We start from the raw sequence: 17,582 nt of genomic DNA on the forward strand, positions 1-17,582 counted from the left end.
TAAATGTGGAGAGGTTTTGTGTGTGTTGGAGGAAGCTGAGTTGCCGTACCATGACTGACAGCTCCTGGTCCTGTGGCAGAATAGGAGGAAATACCCTTGACAGATCAGCAAGCTGCAGCAGGGAAGAGGCCTGACCTCAACCCCACTACTTGAAGGAACGAAAGAAAGAGTGAGTACTTTCTGTTTTTTATCATAATCTACGGTTGTCTCCAAATGCCTCTGTGATGAGTCCTGTCACCACATGCTTTATTTATCAAAGTCATTTACTTAATGCTCTTTAAATGATTACAGGATTGCTATAGTATGTCATACATATGTCATACATAAACAAAAATATAAAAAAGATCTTTAGTGGCGTTTTATGGTCTGATAAACATTATGTACACAACTCACTTCAACTGAACAAATGAGTTTCAATAAGGACAAAACATCACTTTCTCAAGTGCTACATTGAATAATACTGGCGTTTTCATCCATGGAATGAACTGCATTTGATTTATGTCCATTTCAACAGCCTCACACAATGATTCTCCCAATAAAAGATGGAAAAAGAGTTCAATGCTTGGTTCAGATCCCCACAGACCCAGTGTGCTACATCTGTAGCTTATATTGCAGGTTCCATTTCCTCTTGAGTAATCAAACATGTCCTGAGATACGAATCCTTCTAAGATATAGTGTCCTTTCACAGTCTGTTCTCTATAGCCATGTGGTCTTGGTGGAGTGTCTTCTTGGACGATGGAACCTCACCACAGGGGAGTGACAGTAGCGCAAAGATCTACTGTGATGAGCCTCCCTTGGGTCATGAACCCTTCTTGGGTCTGGGGGGGCTGGTAGTCAGGCCTCTTCAGCTGTAGCATCTATTCCAGCATAGGTGAAGTTCTCAAAGAGAGCCATGTTGACATAGGCCTGGATGAAAGGCAAGAATTAGAGGTTGGTTGATGGCTACACATAGATGGAACTGCTACATTTCTGCTATTGCCATGAAATGCTCACTAACAGTCAAAATTATGGGGTCAGTGCAATTTTTAGGGGTAGCGCGTAACCGTAAGTTGTAGAGACTTGAAACTTGGAGGGATGGTAGTACTCACACCAACTACAACGTCACCAAGGCTCGCCCCAATCGGCCTGATATATTTGGATTTTTTGTAAAACCTACTTTTGCGAACTAGTCCTAGGTTTTTCACACAATCAGAACCAAACCAGTGCAGAAAGATTCTCTGGAGAGTGAATATCAATAATTATCAAAAAAGTTGAACTTTCGAATCACTGTTGCAAAAGGGATGCCAAAACGCTCAAAAGGGGCAGGGCCACTTTTATTAAAATGCTTATAACTCCTGAACGGAATGAAATACCAAATTTGTGCCAAATTTGGTACACATATAAGAGCTCAATCTGAGGTCACAGGAAAAACATTGCGGAACTTGGCCACTTTGTGGCACTATAAGAAGAAAAAACATAAAATAGCAATTACTATGCAACCATTTGTCCTGTCATTTGGTTGTGCATGTTTGTGGTTCAGAGTGACACAAGACTCTATAAGCACATTTGCGTATTTCAAAAAACATGGCCGCCACTGGCCAATGAATTTTTAGCACCTATTAGACAAGGTTAACAGAGGTCAGTCAGAATAAATCCTGTTTGACTCACAGCCCCAAGGGTAATTTGAAATTGCATTTTTCCAGGGTGCGTAAACAATTGTACACTGCATAGTTTTTTGCACATAAACGTGACTCGTTCCTCATTTTGTTCAACTTTGCTTCTAGAACCACTGCTGTCTAATAATTTGTTAAATGATTGAGATGTAAAAAACCTACTTTTTCACTCAATCTGGACTCTCTAGGTCAATAGTTATCAAAAAAATGTTCAAATTTACCATTTGGGAAGCTATAACATGATCGTTTAGAAAAGGGGCCTCTTCTAATTTACCCAAAACACTATAAAGCCTAAATGAAAACTCAAAACTTCAAAACTCAAAACCTGGTGAGCATATGCAACAGATGATTCTAAACAAGCATGCAAAGTTTTAAGGAGGTCGGACCACAGCTGACACTATAACAGTCATAACTGTTAGAAAACATAGCATTTCTAAGGTAAATTACCTGGATTTGACAGAAATGCTTTGTAAAATAATAGATTTAGGTGGTTACAGTCTTGCTAAATAGTGCCACAAATAACCAAACCACCAATAACCACACAGCAATTCCCCTGGTAACCACATAACAAAACAAAACAAAACAAACAAAACCTCCTCATGGTAGTCTGAGTATTATGTATGCAAGCATCAGTCTACATTTTCCTTACCTTCCGTGCCTCTTGCATCCTATTAAGCTGGACAGATATTTGTGAAAACGGCGGTCGCTCATAGGGTCTATCTCGCCAGCACTGCCTCATAAGTTCATACCTGTATGAACAATTGTATATAAGTAATTATAAATATGACTGCAGTCAATCAATATGAAAAAGTGACTACAAGAACACAGATGTCTGTGCTTACACTTCATCATCACAGTTCCTAGGCTGCTCCATTCTGTAGCCCTGAGGAAGCTTCTCATAGAGCTCAGCACAGGTCATCCCACAGTATGGAGTCCCACCTTGAGGATTACAGATTCATAGCATTCATCTGGCTGAAACATGTTCATAATGCAGTCATTTATTTAAATTATTACGAACAAACTTACCCAAACTGACTATTTCCCACAGAAGAACTCCAAAAGACCACCTGAAAGACCAAAGCAGATATTTTACTTAAATAATAATGAAGTTTAAGAAGAACTTGCAATAGTTTACTGTAAAAAGTTTAACTATTTATAAAGTTGATGCAACTTGGCTAATATCCATTTCGCACGTTTACATACTGTTTTTAACTGTTTTAAAACTGCTCAATAAACACAAGAACACATTGAACTTGAACAGCACTACCTTTCAAAAATTTAGGGTCTGTAAAATTAACAAAAAATTGTTTTTGAAAGTCTCATGCTCATCAAGGCTGCATATATTTGATGAAAAATACATTAAAACAATAACATTGTAAAATATTATTACACACTTTTTTCTATTTTAATATATTTTAGTATTTATATTTATAAATATGATGGCAATGCTCCAGTCTTCAGTGTCACAGGATCTTTTAGAAAACATTCTCAATGTTTGAGTGTGACAATCAAACTCCAGGCTTTGTGGAAAATAATAGCTGATCTAATGGAGAAAACTATGTTTGTGTGTCATGTTGGTTATGTTGTTTTCAAAATGTTCAGTGCACAGTGTTCTGGAGTGGGTAAAAATAGGTCACTTTGACAGAGGCACTGTGGTCTCGTGTAACATGCTACTCTAAAATTGAGTTTCCTGGTTTGTGTTATCAGTTCCTTCCTGCTTATTTATCAGTTGTCCATTAAGAATTGAGAAGGATGAAGACATGTTGTTTTGTATTGAAACTTAGGGATAAAAAAAGTGTCAGGCAATAACCTTTTTAAATTTAAAGTGAAATTCAAAGTGATGTCCATATGTGCAAAAACACTAAATGTACAGGATGTACTTACACATCACTCTTTGTGGTGTAGACACTGTAGTTTAGTGACTCGATGGCCATCCATCGCACAGGCAGTCTTCCCTGAGACAGAGAAAGAGAGCAACATTCAACCAGTTTTATGAGTAAATAAAGGCAAAAGAGTTTAATTATCTCATATCATCTCATAGATATGGTACTCACCATGGTCTTTTTCACATACACCTCCTCGCCACGTGAGAGGCCAAAATCTGCGATTTTAGCAACTAGGTTTTCTCCCACGAGTACATTTCTGGCTGCCAAATCTCTGTGGATGAACTGTTTATACACAAACAAGATAACCAGACACAGAGTTAAGCCATATACAGTCGAGGTCAAAAGTTTACATGCACGTTGCAGAACCTGCAAAATGTTAATTATTTTACCAAAAAAAAAAAAAAGGATCATACAAAAGTCATGTTATCTTTTACTGACCTGAATAAGATATTTCATACATTAGAGAAAATAGTAGTTGAATTTATAAAAATAACCCTGGTGAAAAGCTTACATATATACTTGATTTTTTTATGCTGTGCTGTTACCTGGATGATCCACAGCTGTGTTTTTTGTTTTTATTTAGTGATAGTTGTTTCGTAAGTCCCTTGTTTGTCCTGAACAGTTAAACTGCCTGCTGTTCTTCAGAAAAATCCTTCAGGTCCCACAAATTCTTGGGATTTTCAGCATTTTAGCGAGTTTGAAACTTTTCTAAGAATGACTGTGATTTTGAGATCCATCTTTTCGCACTGAGGACAACTGAGGGACTCAAATGCAACTACTACAGAAGATTTAAACACTCACTGATGCTTCGGAAGCAAAACAGAAACATGTAAGTATCTTCTGTAGCTTTTAAATGGCAGTACTAAATGAAAATAAGAAAAATGTACACATCTTCATTCTGTTCAAAAGTTTACACCCCAGACTCTCAATGCATATGTTTTCCTTCTGGAGCATCAGTGAGTGTTTTTGAATGTATGTAATAGTTCCACACAAGTCCCTCAGTTGGCCTTAGTGTGAAAATATGGATCATATAGTCATTGTTGGAAAGGGTTCAAATACAAAATGCTGAAAAATCAAAGAATTTGTGGGACCTGAAGGATTTTTTGAAGAAACGCAGGAAGTTTAACTGTTCAGGACAAACAAGGGACTCACTAACAACTATCACAAAAAACAAAACTAAAAACAAAACAAAAACACAACTGTGAATCGTTCAGGTAGCAACACAGTATTAAGAATCAATTGTATGTAAACTTTTGAACAGCATCATTTTTAAAAATTCAACTATTATTTTCTCTTGTGGATTATACTATTATTATCTTGTGTTATAATTAAACAAATCGCATCGCTGCAAATAATAAATATAATAAAATTAATGGGCCAATATGGTAATTTCAAAGAATATTCCACCCAAAAATAAAAATCAGCTGTTTGGACGGCACCCATTCACTGCAGAGGATCCGTTTGTGAGCAAGTGACGTATTGCTAAATTTCTACAAATCTGTTCTGATGACGAAACAAGCTCATATATATTATGGATGGCCCTAGGGTGAGTTAATTTGAATTACATTTTCATTTTGGGCTGAACTATTACTTTAATTTTGCCCGTCTCAAATAGACACCTACATAATCTGAAAAACTTTATACCTGTTTGTCACTAAGGTAATGCATCCCAGTTGCTACATCAGCAGCAAACTGCAGGAGCTGCTGGGAGGTGAGTGTGGAAGCGGTTCCATGTTCTTTGGCAAAGGCAGGATCAGTCTCTAGGACACGACTCTTTCTTAGGAAGTCCAAAAGATTTCCGTAAGGTGCATATTCGATGGCAATGTAAAGGTAACCTGTGAATAAAATAAGCTGTTATATGACTGTGCTATTTAATAGAGAAAAATCATATGGCATCTGTGCTTTCACATTCAACCCTGTGAGGCACATTTGTGACACCGGGCCACATGAAAGCTGAATAAATAAGCTTTCCATTGATGTGTGGTTTGTTAGGATAGGATAATATTTGGGATATAACTATATAGATATAACTATTTTAAAATCTGGGATCTGAGTGCAAAAAAATCTAAATATTGAGAAAATCTCCTTTAAAGTTGTCGAAATAAAGTTCTTAGCCATGCATATTACTAATCAAAAATTACGTTTTGATATATTTATGGAAGGAAATTTACAAAATATCTTCATGGAACATGATCTTTACTTAATAGCCTAATGATTTTTAGCATAAAAGAAAAAACAATAATTTTGACCTATACAATGTAGTTTTGGCTATTGCTACAAATATACCTGTACTACTTATGACTGGTTTTGTGGTCCAGGGTCACATTTTATTTTCTGACCATATATCTAGGTAAAGCCAATAGGTGGCGCACTGACCTCTGTTTTCGCAGGCACCGATTAGATTAATTATATTTGGATGCTGTCCCAATTTACACAGCACTTCTAATTCACCGGCAAAGTCTCGATGGTCATTCTCTGAGGCGAACTCTGCAGGTGCACACAACGGAAACACAAAATCACAATCATGTAAAAACAGACCTTGGCTAACAATGTTGTGTTGGCTTGTGTTCTTACCCTTGAGCATTTTAATCGCAGCACTCATTTTTATGCCATCTTTTTTAACCATGGCCCTGATGACCTGACCAAAATTTCCTTCTCCAATCACATCCTCAAACTTAATGTCCTCCCACTCCAGTATGGGATAGGTGAGGGGCTCAGGGGAAGGCTTTGGTCGCCGGGTTAGCGTAAGAGTCCCCGAGTTGAACTGTAAGATAGTCTCTTCTCCCTGAGAATACATGTGTTCACATTTATTAAAGAGATTGATATATTACAGATGGTTCAAAGGCTCACTGCTGATTCAGAAGGAAACACAAAAATCAATAGCCAGGGGTTAAAACTTTTGAACAGAATGAAAATGTGTACATTTTTCTTAGTTTGCCTAAATATCTTTTTTTTTTTTCATTTAATACTGCCCTTTAGAAGCTACAGAAGATACTTGTTGCCCAGAAGACAAAATAAGTAAAATAATAAGTTTTCACCCCCAGGCTCTTAATGCATTGGTTTACCTTCTGAGAATCAGTTACCTTCTGTAACAGTTGCATATGAGTCCCTCAGTTGTCCTCAGTGTGAAAAGATGGATCTCAAAATTATACAGTCATTATTGGAAAGGTTTAAATACACAAAAATGCAGAAAAAACAAAGAATTTGTGGGACCTTAAGGCTTTTTCTAAAGAACAGCAGACAGTTTAACTGTTCAGGACAAACAAGGGACTCATGAAAAACTATCACTAAACAAAAAAACACAGCTGTTGAACTTTCAGGTAACAAAACACAGTATTAAGAATCAAGTGTGTGTAAACCTTTTTTTATAAATTCAACATTTTCATTTTCTCTTGTGGAATATATATATATATAAACATCTTTTATGTGAAATATCTTATTCAGGTCAGTACTAAATAAAAAATAGAATGCATTTTGTATGTTCCCTCTGATTTTGGTAAAATAATTAACATTTAGCAGATTCTGCAAGGTGTATGTAAACTTTTGACTTAAATGCATCCTTACTGAATAAAGTATTAATTTCTTTAAATAAAAATATTGCTGACCCCAACATTTTAAATGGTAGTGTATATACATAACATACCAAATTCATTGTTATACAGTTCATCATAAAATATATACTAACTATCCCACCATGTTGAAGCATTAAAATAAAGTTCATGTCCACACAATTTTTTAACACAACCATAAGAATAAAAATAAAGTAATAACATAAAGTGTCTGCTCACCGATCCAGACTGATAGGTGAATGTCCGTTTTCGTTTAAGGACAGATTTACGGATGTAGAAGAGAATCAAAAGGGCCAGAAGGATGGTCACACAGGTCACAGCCACTGACCCAACCACAGCCCAAAGAAGCTGATGATCCTCAGCCATTGGCCGTCCAACTTGCTGAGTGGTGGGAATATAGTTGGAGAATCCTGGATGATATGAAAAACGGTAAATGCCTTTTTTAAAGAGCATTTTAGAACAGCTTTAACTTAACCTCATATTTCAGCTTTTTAGTATGTCTTTCTCACATTGGTCACTTACCGTCTCCACGTGTCCTGGCTTGTACAAACTTACTCCACTCCCCTGGCACCTTGGAGAAAGCCCTCACCCTGAACTGGTACAAAGTGCTCCCATTGAGGGATGTTACGTCCTTTGTGGTTTTGTTGCCATCGTCTGTGTCCACCCAAGGGTGAAAGCTGCTCTGGCCCACTGGCTGGTATTCAATGCTGTATTTCACGATGCCTCCATTGGGGTCCTCCGGTGGCTGCCAGTGAAGCCTGACTGCATTGATGGACAGAGCATCTGCCTGGACGTTCCTTGGAGAAGAAGGACCTGGAGAGAGACCATACATAATTTTGCCACTTCACTTTCACTTAACACTTTTACATACTTGTGAGTTATTTGCTTCCAGCCCATCCTGTCTATCATTCATGTCCTACTTTATAGTCTTGTGCCTACTTGGGGACATACAAGATTTCTGTTTACCCTGCTTATAGATGTGAATATGGTGGGGCTTTGAAGGGGGCCCATGGCTGCCGCAGTTTATCAGCCGGACGACCACTTGGTAGTCCCTGTGATACTCCAGATTGTAGAGCTTGATGGAGAGCACATTAAGCAAGGTGGTTTCCTCCCACAGCCTCTCCCCATGTTGTCCGTTGAGCTGTACTAAAAAGCCAGTGGCTTCGCGGGATGTGCCAATCAGGGACCACCTGATGGTGGCATTACGGCCCTCCAATGAGCAGGAATCAATCTCCGGCCGGGCCGTGGGCTCTAACGACACAGAATACGCAATCAGATGCTGTCCGTTGCAGCTGAGCTTTGTATAAACTACACTGCTCTCAGAGTCAGTCTCTCAGGGTCAAATATTGACTGAAAGTCAACAGTCAAATTGTTGTTTATCTATAAACCGTTTCCAGTCTGTTTCTCCAGATTTTGACAATCACATCCAATGCCAACACCATCCAAATCTGCATCCTCAGCTCAAAGAAACCCACTCTTTTCCTCATGAGATGACGAAATATGCCTCCACCTTAATTTATTCTGCCACTCAATCTCATCTCAACACAATTATGGAATGTTTATGGCACTTAAAGGAGAAGTTTACTTCCAGAAGAAACATTTAGAGGTATTTACTCACTTCCTTGTCATCTAAGATGTTCATGTCTGTCTTTCACCAGTCGTAAAGAAATTGTTTTTTTGAGGAAAACATTTTAGGATTTCTCTCCATATACAGGTCTTCTATGGTGCCCGCAAGTTTGAATTTCCAAAATGCAGTTTAAATGCAGCTTCAAAGGGCTCTAAACCATCCCAGCCGAGGAAGAAGGGGATATCCAAAATGATAGGTTATTTCCTAAAAAAAAGTAAATTTAACCTCAGATGCTAGTCTTCTCTAGTTCTGTGTGTACTCTGTGTATTCTAGTTCAAGGCGGTTAGTGTATGTCGAAAAACTCATATTTCTTCTCATTTTCTCCTCCAACTTCAAAATCGTCCTACATTGCTGTTTTAACCATTTGAACTGCATTTTGAAACTTTAAACCAGCGGACACCATAGAAGTCCACTATATGGAGAGAAATCCTAAAATGTTTTTCTCAAAAAACTATTTCTTCACGACTGAAGAATGAAAGACATGAACATCTTAGATAATAAGAGGGTGAGTAACTTATCTGTACATTTTTGTTCTGGAAGTGAACTTCTACTTTTATAATCTTTTCATCTGAACTTCAGCATTAGATTTATTCTGAAAAGTATGCTGCTTAGGTTTTGAAGCATGGCAGCTGGTTTAAGATGGCCCTTAGTTGGTGATGAGCTGGTTATGAGCTGGTCCTGAGCAGGAGCTAGTTGCTATATGCTATTTTTTTCACCAGGGTATGTTCTTAAGTGGGGCGTTTACCCCAATTTTTCTCTACAACCAAGTCAATTTTTAGTTCTAGGTTGATTGATTCTCACCTGGGCAGTCAGTCTCCATGATTGCTTCTGGACCCAAAGGACCTTCTCCTCCATCCCCGGGACGAGTGAGTTGTACACGGACATGGTATCTGGTCGAAGGCTTCAGGTTCGGTAATGTGATTAGATCACTGCCATACACTTCATTAAAAAAATATTATACTTTATTTATACAGTATGAAGTACATTGATATGATTCAACATATCAGCATGAACTTAATGCAGGAATTCCTAAAACCTGCAGTGAGTTACCTATAATGGAGGACCAGGAGTCTTCTGTATCTACTGGCTTGTAAAGCAGCTTAGTGGACATAATGGGACCGTCACCTGCATAAGTGGCCGCTGGCTTTACAACCAGTTGTTTGCTACTCCTCGACAGCAGTTTAGGAGCAGTGGTTGGGTACGGAGGCTCTAGTTCACAGCAAAATACAAATTTAAAGCGTTAGTTCACCAAAAAATGAAAATTAGCCCATGATTTACTTACCCTTACGGCATCCTAGGTGTATATAGCTTTCTTCTTTCAGACAAATCCAATAAGAGTTATATTAAAGATTGTCTTGGCTTTTTTCAAGCTTTGTAATGCCAGTGGGCAGGTGTTTCTGTTCAACAGTCCAAAAGAAGTCCAATAAAGAGCATCTATCTGTAATAAAAAAGTGCTCCACATGGCTCTGGGAGGTGAATAAAGGCCTCCTGAAAAATATCCATATTTAAAACGTAGTAATCACTTTATTAATCTAGCTTGCGCTAACTGTCGTATGCGCAAGCTGTTCAGGATGTAGGACACGAAAACCAACTTTTGTTTACAGGAGCAAAGGAAGCAATTTTCCTTACTTTAGCAGAGAAAAAACGGTCTCCTCTTGTCTTATATCAAAATCCTCCAACTCCTCATTTTGTACTTCTAAAGCTTGTTTTGTTTTGCTCTCTTCTCTGTGCTTCCGCATTCCACATGCATTCTACATCATCCGATGACAGTTAGTGCAAACGAGAGAAAAATGATATTACATTTTCGGTATGGATATTTTTCTTACAAAAATGCATCGATTCACTACAGGATGCCTTTATTCACCCCACAGAGCCGTGTGAGGCAATGTTTCTTATGGATGTGTGTGCTTCATTGGATTTCTTTTAGACTGATGTATAGAAACACCCGCACAACGCCATTACAAAGCTTGGAAAAGCCAGGATCATTTTTAAAATAACTCCGATTGGATTTGTCTGAAAGAAGAAAGTCACATGCACCTAGGATAACTTGTGATTAAGTAAATCATGGGATAATTTTCATTTTTGGGTGAACTAACCCTTTAAAGGTTTTTCAGTCAGTAAGAACATTGGTAGAATGAATCAATTTTAAAACGAATCTCACCTTTTACAGTTAAGGTAAACTTGAAGGAATCCTGCCCACCATTGGTGGAGACTCGACATTCCCACAAACCATTATGCTCTGCAGACAGCCTTAAAATCTCAAAATGAGCTGTGCTTTTTTTGGAGTCCATGGTAGTGTGGGATGCCTGAGAAACCAACAGTAGACAATCACAACCACATTAAGAAAGATAGACACAACAGTACTTTCTAACTTGATATTTTACAAACATTCCTACTTATTTTTCTTAAGCTTATGACTCTTTCACCTTAAGAACTGTGCTTTCCAGCTTGCGTAGCTCAATACTCATATGGGTAGGGAGTGGATGGCCTGTTGCAGAGCATGTGATCTTGTGGCTGGAGTTCAAGTTTCCCTCCAGGTTACTGGCCATGTCCAAAATCTCTGGTGCACGATCTGAAAGACGGATAAGGTTAGACAAACGGCGCCAAGAGGAACAAACGTTATAGATTTTGGAGCAGATGGAAAAGTAGTTTTGAAGGCTGACCTGATTTTTCACAGTATTGCCCTCTCCAGCCTGTAGGACATTGGCAGCCACTGAATCGATTGCATTTGCCTTTGTTCTTGCAGTTGCAACTTATAAGACAGTCAGCTCCATACATTCCTTCAAGGCAGGCTATGAAAATAACATTGAAAAATTTTGTTTTTATTGTATAAACAATTAAACATGAAAACAAGGATTTTATTTAGGATTCAGTAAGTCAATATGTTGTATTGTCTGAGGCCTGACCTCAAGAATTTTAAGTGTGTTTGGAAATGTTTGTGTACTGTAACTACTCCAAAAGTATGGAAGCCTGTTTTTTCCACAAGTGTGACTTCGTACATCACAAATTGTGGCTGTTTCTTGCAATTTTGTGTTCACAATGTATGTTTCACAGTATGACTTTTTGTTATTTTAAACTTTACCTCACAATTACGTGTATTATTTACTCTGAGGTCGAAACTGTTTTCCACAAAGAATAAAACAAATGGACAGAGCAGCAAGAAATGTTTATTTTGGTCAGATCGATGAAAGCTGAATTTTTACTGGCAGATTCCAGCAGCACCTGTTTAAACTTTAATTCTGAACTGAATCCTTTCTGTTTGTTCCAGATGATACTCTGCATGGAGAGAGCAGTTACTGTATAAATGGATCTTATGTTAAACTTACGTTTACGACAGCGATCTCCATGCCAGCCGCTGGCACAAGAACAGCCGTAAGGATCTGTGAGACAGAAACTTAAGCCCTGGCATCCATTCTCCGACTTACAGGATTCCTGGCAGTTCCTACCAAACATTCCTTCTCGACAAGCTGAAGGAAATCAGAAAAAAAAAATGATTTGTATATTTAAGTTCAGTTTCATAAGTTATTATTCGTTAAATTTAAATGGTTTTCATTTACCTGTCTCACAGCGCATTCCCATAAACCCTGGTGGGCAAACACAATCTCCATCTTTGTCATGGCACACTCCTCCATTCAAGCATTCGGGACAGTCTTTGTCACAGTCAGAGCCCCATTTATTCTTTGGACATTCTGGATAATACACAGGTAAGAAAAAATCAAGCACTAGAATGGAAAATCCAAAGTTCTGAATATATTTAGTTATATGCTACTGATCATGTTACCACGGATGATGAGGCGGATCCAGGCACTAAAAAGAGCACTGTCCCCTACATAGCTGGCACTGTAAATCCCTGCATGGCTTTCATCAACTTTCCCCAGGTCAAGAACTGCTGTGCGGTTTTGAACATCAGCAATAGGAGTCATGTAGTGATAGTTACCTAAAACAAATCAGAATATTCTTGTTTGTAAATTGCAAATTCATTTGCTGATCTTTTGCTCATACATTTACTGATCATCCCAGTGGAAACATCTAGCTGGAACCTCTTTGTTTTTCTGCATGATTACTCATTTTGCCAATAACTGAATGTCTCACTTGTAATTGATAAGTGAATAGCAATAATTATCCAAAAAAAGTTAAATTTTTTGACACACCAGTGCAACGAGACACCAAAACGTTCATAAGGGGTGGAGCCACTTTTACTAAAATGCCTATAACTCTTGAATGGAAGGAGATATTTTCACCAAAATCAGAACAAAAAGGTGGAGTGTAACGGCAAAAAAAAATAAAAAAAATAAAAAAAACCCCATAAAAACATCTATAACCGTGCACCAGTTAGTCCGATTGACTTGAAAACTGATATGCTGAATCTCTGACCAAAGTGCCACAAGTGTCTATGAGGACATTCACATATCTCAAAAAACATGGCCACCATTGGCCAATGAATTTTGAGCCATTATTAAACAAGGTTAACAGAAGTCGATCTGAACAAATCTTGGTGGGCATGTTTAACTCATGGCCCTAGAAATCTTAAGACCTTTAAAAGGAATCGATTACTAGGTGGCGCTAATGAGTTTCACACCTTTGTAATAACACAGCATTTCACATATCCACACAATATTCATATAATTTGATAGATCTCCTCATACTGAGCAGAAAGGTTCTCTGGAGAGTGAATATTAATAAGTATAAAAAAAAGGTTGAACTTTCGACTCACTGTCGTAACGGGACGCCAAAATGCTCATAAGGAGCAACCACCCTTACTAAAATGCCTATAACTCTTAAATGCAAAAACATATTTTTGCTAAAAGAGGAACATGTATGTTAAAACTCAATCTGAGGTCACAGTAGAAAAGCTGCAGAGTTTGGGGAAAAACAAAAAAAAAACTGCTATAACTACGTAACCAATTGGCTGAAAAATTGGTATTTTGTGTCTTTGTCCAAAGTGCCACAAGTGTCTATGAGGACATTCACATTTCTCAAAAAAAAAGAGTAATCGGCCAACGAATTTGAGTACCTATTAGACAAGGTTAACAGAGGCTGATCAGAATGAAAACTCGGTGGGCCTATTCGACTTATGACCCTGAAGGTCTGTAAGAATTTAGTCTATAATTTGATAGATCACCTCATAGTTTGCAACTTTTCCTCAAGAACCACTGCTGTCAATCAAATCGTTCTTTAAGTATAATTATGTAAAAAAAAACTACTTTTCCAAACTAGTCCTAGGTTTTTTGCTTAACCTCAATATAAGCACCACAGCACAATTCTCTAGAGTCTCTAAATCAATAATAATCAAAAAGAAATGTTGAATTTGACCCTTTGTGTAGCTATAACAGGGTCATTTAGAAAAGGGTGTGGTCAAGTGTATTCAAAAAGATCTTCACCAAAAGGTGAGCACGAGACATATGGTTTATTTGGTTTTTATTTCTCTCTCTTTTAAATTTAAAATTTAAAACATATTCTTATACATCATTGTACCAATATGCATGAAATCTTGCACAAATGCTCTTTGGACATGTATCTTGCTAAATCGTAAAAATAAGGTTAAAGCTATACTGACCATTGAATTTCCAAGTAATGTCTCGTCTTTCTGTCCCAACAACTTCCATGATTAGTTTCACTTCATCTCCTTTACTGGCCGTCATAGTGACCCTCACTGGTTTAAAGTGACCTTAAAAGAAAATAATAATAGTATACTGATATAACATCACAAATATGAATTTTTTTCATCAGTCTGATTAGTTTGGCAAATACATTTTAGGTTAGTAAATAATAATTAGACAAGAACAGAACATAAGAACAGAAACAGCTGAAACATTCTTCAAAATATCTTCTTTTGTGTCTTTTTTTTGAATCACATAAGTTTGTACATGAGGGTTAGTAAATGATGATATAAGTTAGGTTTCTTTCTTCTGCTCATGTCATAATACCTCTGCTGTAGTTGTTGATGAGTGTAACACTGCTAAGTTGGTCAGAGCCCCTTTTTGAGTGACAGTAGAAAATACCACTGTGGTCAAAGCCTGTAAATGCAGTAGCCACCACTTCTTTAGTCTGTGGCCTCTGCACATTAAAATTTGGAGAATCTGCACGAAGGACAATGCTGTTGTCCTTCGTGATGCTCAGCTGAATCCCGTCGGTGTCACGCTCTCCAGAAATGCAGGAGAGGCGGAAATGATGAACAGATGTGGCGCAATTAGAGGTCATGGTAAGATCCATGACTGCATCTGAAAGAGGACACATTTCATACAAATGAATGCAATGCAGTTTACTAAAGAGAAAAAAATAATTAGTAAGTTGGTAAGTTAATATTCTCATCACTTAATGGTGAAACTATGAACCTGCTCAGTACAGTTTCCTGTTCATTTACATTAAGATCACAAAATAACAACAACAATGGAGCCACTTTAGAGGAACATCCACATTCCTGCTTTTTAACACATTTCCCCTGGCTTTCTGCCACTATGTGCCCTTCTCATCGCAAGAACAATATCAGGAAACAAAGAGGATCCAAAGCCATCATTCCACCATGAATGCCACTAGAACCCATGTGCGAAATAATAAAAACGTGTAGTTGAGACCTGGCTAGCTGTCACACTTATTAAAACAGTGAAGTCAGTATCTATATAGCCACATGTCTTGCTCACTATTGTCAAAGAAAAACTTTTTTAAACATATACAGACCTGTTATTGTGGCTGTTGTCATAAACAAGTCAGACAATAAAAATTCTGACAACTTGCCCTGATAATTGTTGAAAACAATTATTCCCATGAAAACAGTTCAAACTTTCGGTTAAACTTAAACACTTTATGAAGTGTGTGTGTGAGGATTTTGTGATATTTTGAGAATAAAATGTGTCACTTTTTAGAGCGTATTGTGAGCACAGAATTGACAAATGGCATTCAGTAGACCATAATACCGTACATATGAAACCAATTTATAACAGTATTGGGTAACTGAAACCAACATACAAATGATTCAAATCCGTTCGACACAAATCCTGTTAGATAGCTCATATGAGATAACTAGCGACAACGAGCTCTGGGCTTCCCATAGGCTACCACTGGCTCCTAATCAATCAATAATTATTTTAAAATCAACTCAAAAGGAGAAACGCCACTTTTCTGTAGGTGGAAATTAGTGGAAAACGAACAACTGCAGTACTTACCAGATATGTCGATGAGGCACAAGAGGCAGATTAAATGCAGCATGACTGTAATCTTATATTCACTCTCAGATAATCCGTCAGAAATTATCCAAATACAGGATTTGTCATTCCAGTGGGGTTTTCCAGGTGTCGAGCCGTCGCCGCGCGTAATTAAGCATTTCTACGATCACTGCGAATGTACGCGCACTGATTCACTCTGCGCATAAAAAATCTGTGCTGTTGACACGCAGAAAACTCAACTCTTCTGCCTACTCCACACTCGCACTTTGGGTGGGAAAGGAAGGAAGAGGCGTAGGAGAGAGAGAGAGAGAGAGAGAGAGAGAGAGAGAGAGAGAGAGAGGATCAAACAGTTAGTATGTACTACAAGTATTTTCACTGAATTTCACGAAACCTAAATTGTTTATTACAACTCATAAAATGTGTATTAAGCATAAAAATATATTGCTCAAAAAACATTTACCTCCTTAAAAAAAGACCTATATTCAACTGAAAAGTAAAACTCTACAAGAAGCAGACAAAAATGTCCTTAAATCAATCAAACAATGAAATGTTTAAAAATGAAAATTTTACATCATATAGACTGAATAGATATATACATATACATAAACCAGTTTGTTCATAATTAACTTAGAGTGGTAAGTTTAAGGAAAGTTAGCATTGAATGTAGCCTAAACAATGCCACTGACAACACGAAACATGCATATTTTGCTAAATATTGCTGCTCAAAATGGTCAATTATTGTCATGTTTTTGGGCTATAATCGGTCAAAACAGGATAAACATTTGGTGTACTATAGACTGCCAAAAGTTCTAACAAATCAAGGAGACAAGTGCAAAAAACTGAGGAACAAAAGGTGTTTGTGGTTGGCCAAACTGAACCAGGATTTCCAGCGCAAAAATCTTGACAACATGCGTTTGTTCTTATAATTTCTGGTCACTTAGGTAAAATATTAGGTTAATATCTTAAGTAATACTGCTTGTACGTATCTTTACCGCTTATTAACTTTAGTTTGTCAAAATATTGCACCCTTTCCTGCTCCCTTTGTCCTTCTCTATATAATTTAGCAGCTTCCACATGTTTTTTCCGTGATTTAGACCTAAAACAGAACAAGGTATTCAGTAGTATATTAACCGTGCAATTCATACTGTTGTTTACGTCCGAGTATCGCCAATATGGCCGTGCATCTGGGTAACTGACTAAATCATGACGTAAGTGTAAATCTTCCATATCAAGCAGCTAAAATTACTTGGAAGCGAATGACCTCGAAGCCAGACATTTACAAAATTAACATTTACAAATGGCTGCGCCCGCTCTCTTACACGAAAACTAAGGTGGATACCATAACTAAACTAAAGGTGCATTTATTATTTTATATTATATTATTGAAAAGTAATTATGGTTACACTACAGTGTCAAGTGTTTGTACCATTTTAAGTGCACATAGTAGCTACCTTTTTTTTTTATACAAACTGGTTATTAAGGAAGGAAAGTGCCCAAAATACTGTTTCATGTCAGCATGCTCAGAGGTTAAATGCGGACTGATTTACTGAGTCAGGTGATCTTACATTATGTGAAAATTCAGATGTTTCCTGTCAACGGTTCTTTTTTAGGCTGCTAAAGGTGCATGCGTACAGTGTAGATAGATTAGTTTTTCCTTCTGAAGCATCAGTGAGCGTTTGAACCTT

At 37.5% G+C, this 17,582-nt stretch overlaps 1 protein-coding gene across 2 annotated transcripts; it reads right to left on the reverse strand.

The window, feature by feature from the left end:
• Positions 1 to 181: 181 nt before the first annotated feature.
• tie1 (tyrosine kinase with immunoglobulin-like and EGF-like domains 1) lies at positions 182 to 16,136 on the reverse strand. Of its 2 annotated transcripts, XM_073851313.1 has the most exons (23): positions 15,898 to 16,136; positions 14,662 to 14,955; positions 14,292 to 14,402; positions 12,516 to 12,671; positions 12,292 to 12,423; positions 12,061 to 12,201; positions 11,398 to 11,526; positions 11,161 to 11,306; positions 10,896 to 11,040; positions 9,785 to 9,943; positions 9,536 to 9,673; positions 8,074 to 8,358; positions 7,630 to 7,920; positions 7,327 to 7,517; positions 6,113 to 6,323; positions 5,915 to 6,025; positions 5,183 to 5,373; positions 3,707 to 3,820; positions 3,537 to 3,607; positions 2,679 to 2,719; positions 2,495 to 2,591; positions 2,302 to 2,401; positions 182 to 906 (listed from the first exon to the last, which is right to left on the reverse strand). In XM_073851313.1, exons 1-23 carry the CDS (start codon positions 15,938 to 15,940, stop codon positions 835 to 837), a joined length of 3,369 nt encoding a protein of 1,122 aa, XP_073707414.1. In that variant the 5' UTR covers positions 15,941 to 16,136; the 3' UTR covers positions 182 to 834. The 2 variants fall into 2 exon arrangements, with proteins under 2 accessions (XP_073707414.1, XP_073707415.1); XM_073851314.1 differs by lacking the exon at positions 8,074 to 8,358.
• Positions 16,137 to 17,582: the final 1,446 nt, after the last annotated feature.

Source organism: Garra rufa, chromosome 12 (assembly GCF_049309525.1).
Source record: "Garra rufa chromosome 12, GarRuf1.0, whole genome shotgun sequence".
Taxonomy (NCBI): Eukaryota; Metazoa; Chordata; class Actinopteri; order Cypriniformes; family Cyprinidae; genus Garra; species Garra rufa.

Excerpts from the sequence above, each read along its gene's own strand:
- tie1 (XM_073851313.1), bottom strand. The coding sequence starts at position 15,940 with ATGCTGCATTTAATCTGCCTCTTGTGCCTCATCGACATATCTG. Across the intron at positions 9,944-10,895 it reads GTTTACCTTAACTGTAAAAG|AGCCTCCGTACCCAACCACT; the intron begins GTGAGATTCGTT and ends GCTGTGAACTAG. Across the intron at positions 3,821-5,182 it reads ATTACCTTAGTGACAAACAG|TTCATCCACAGAGATTTGGC; the intron begins GTATAAAGTTTT and ends GTGTATAAACAG.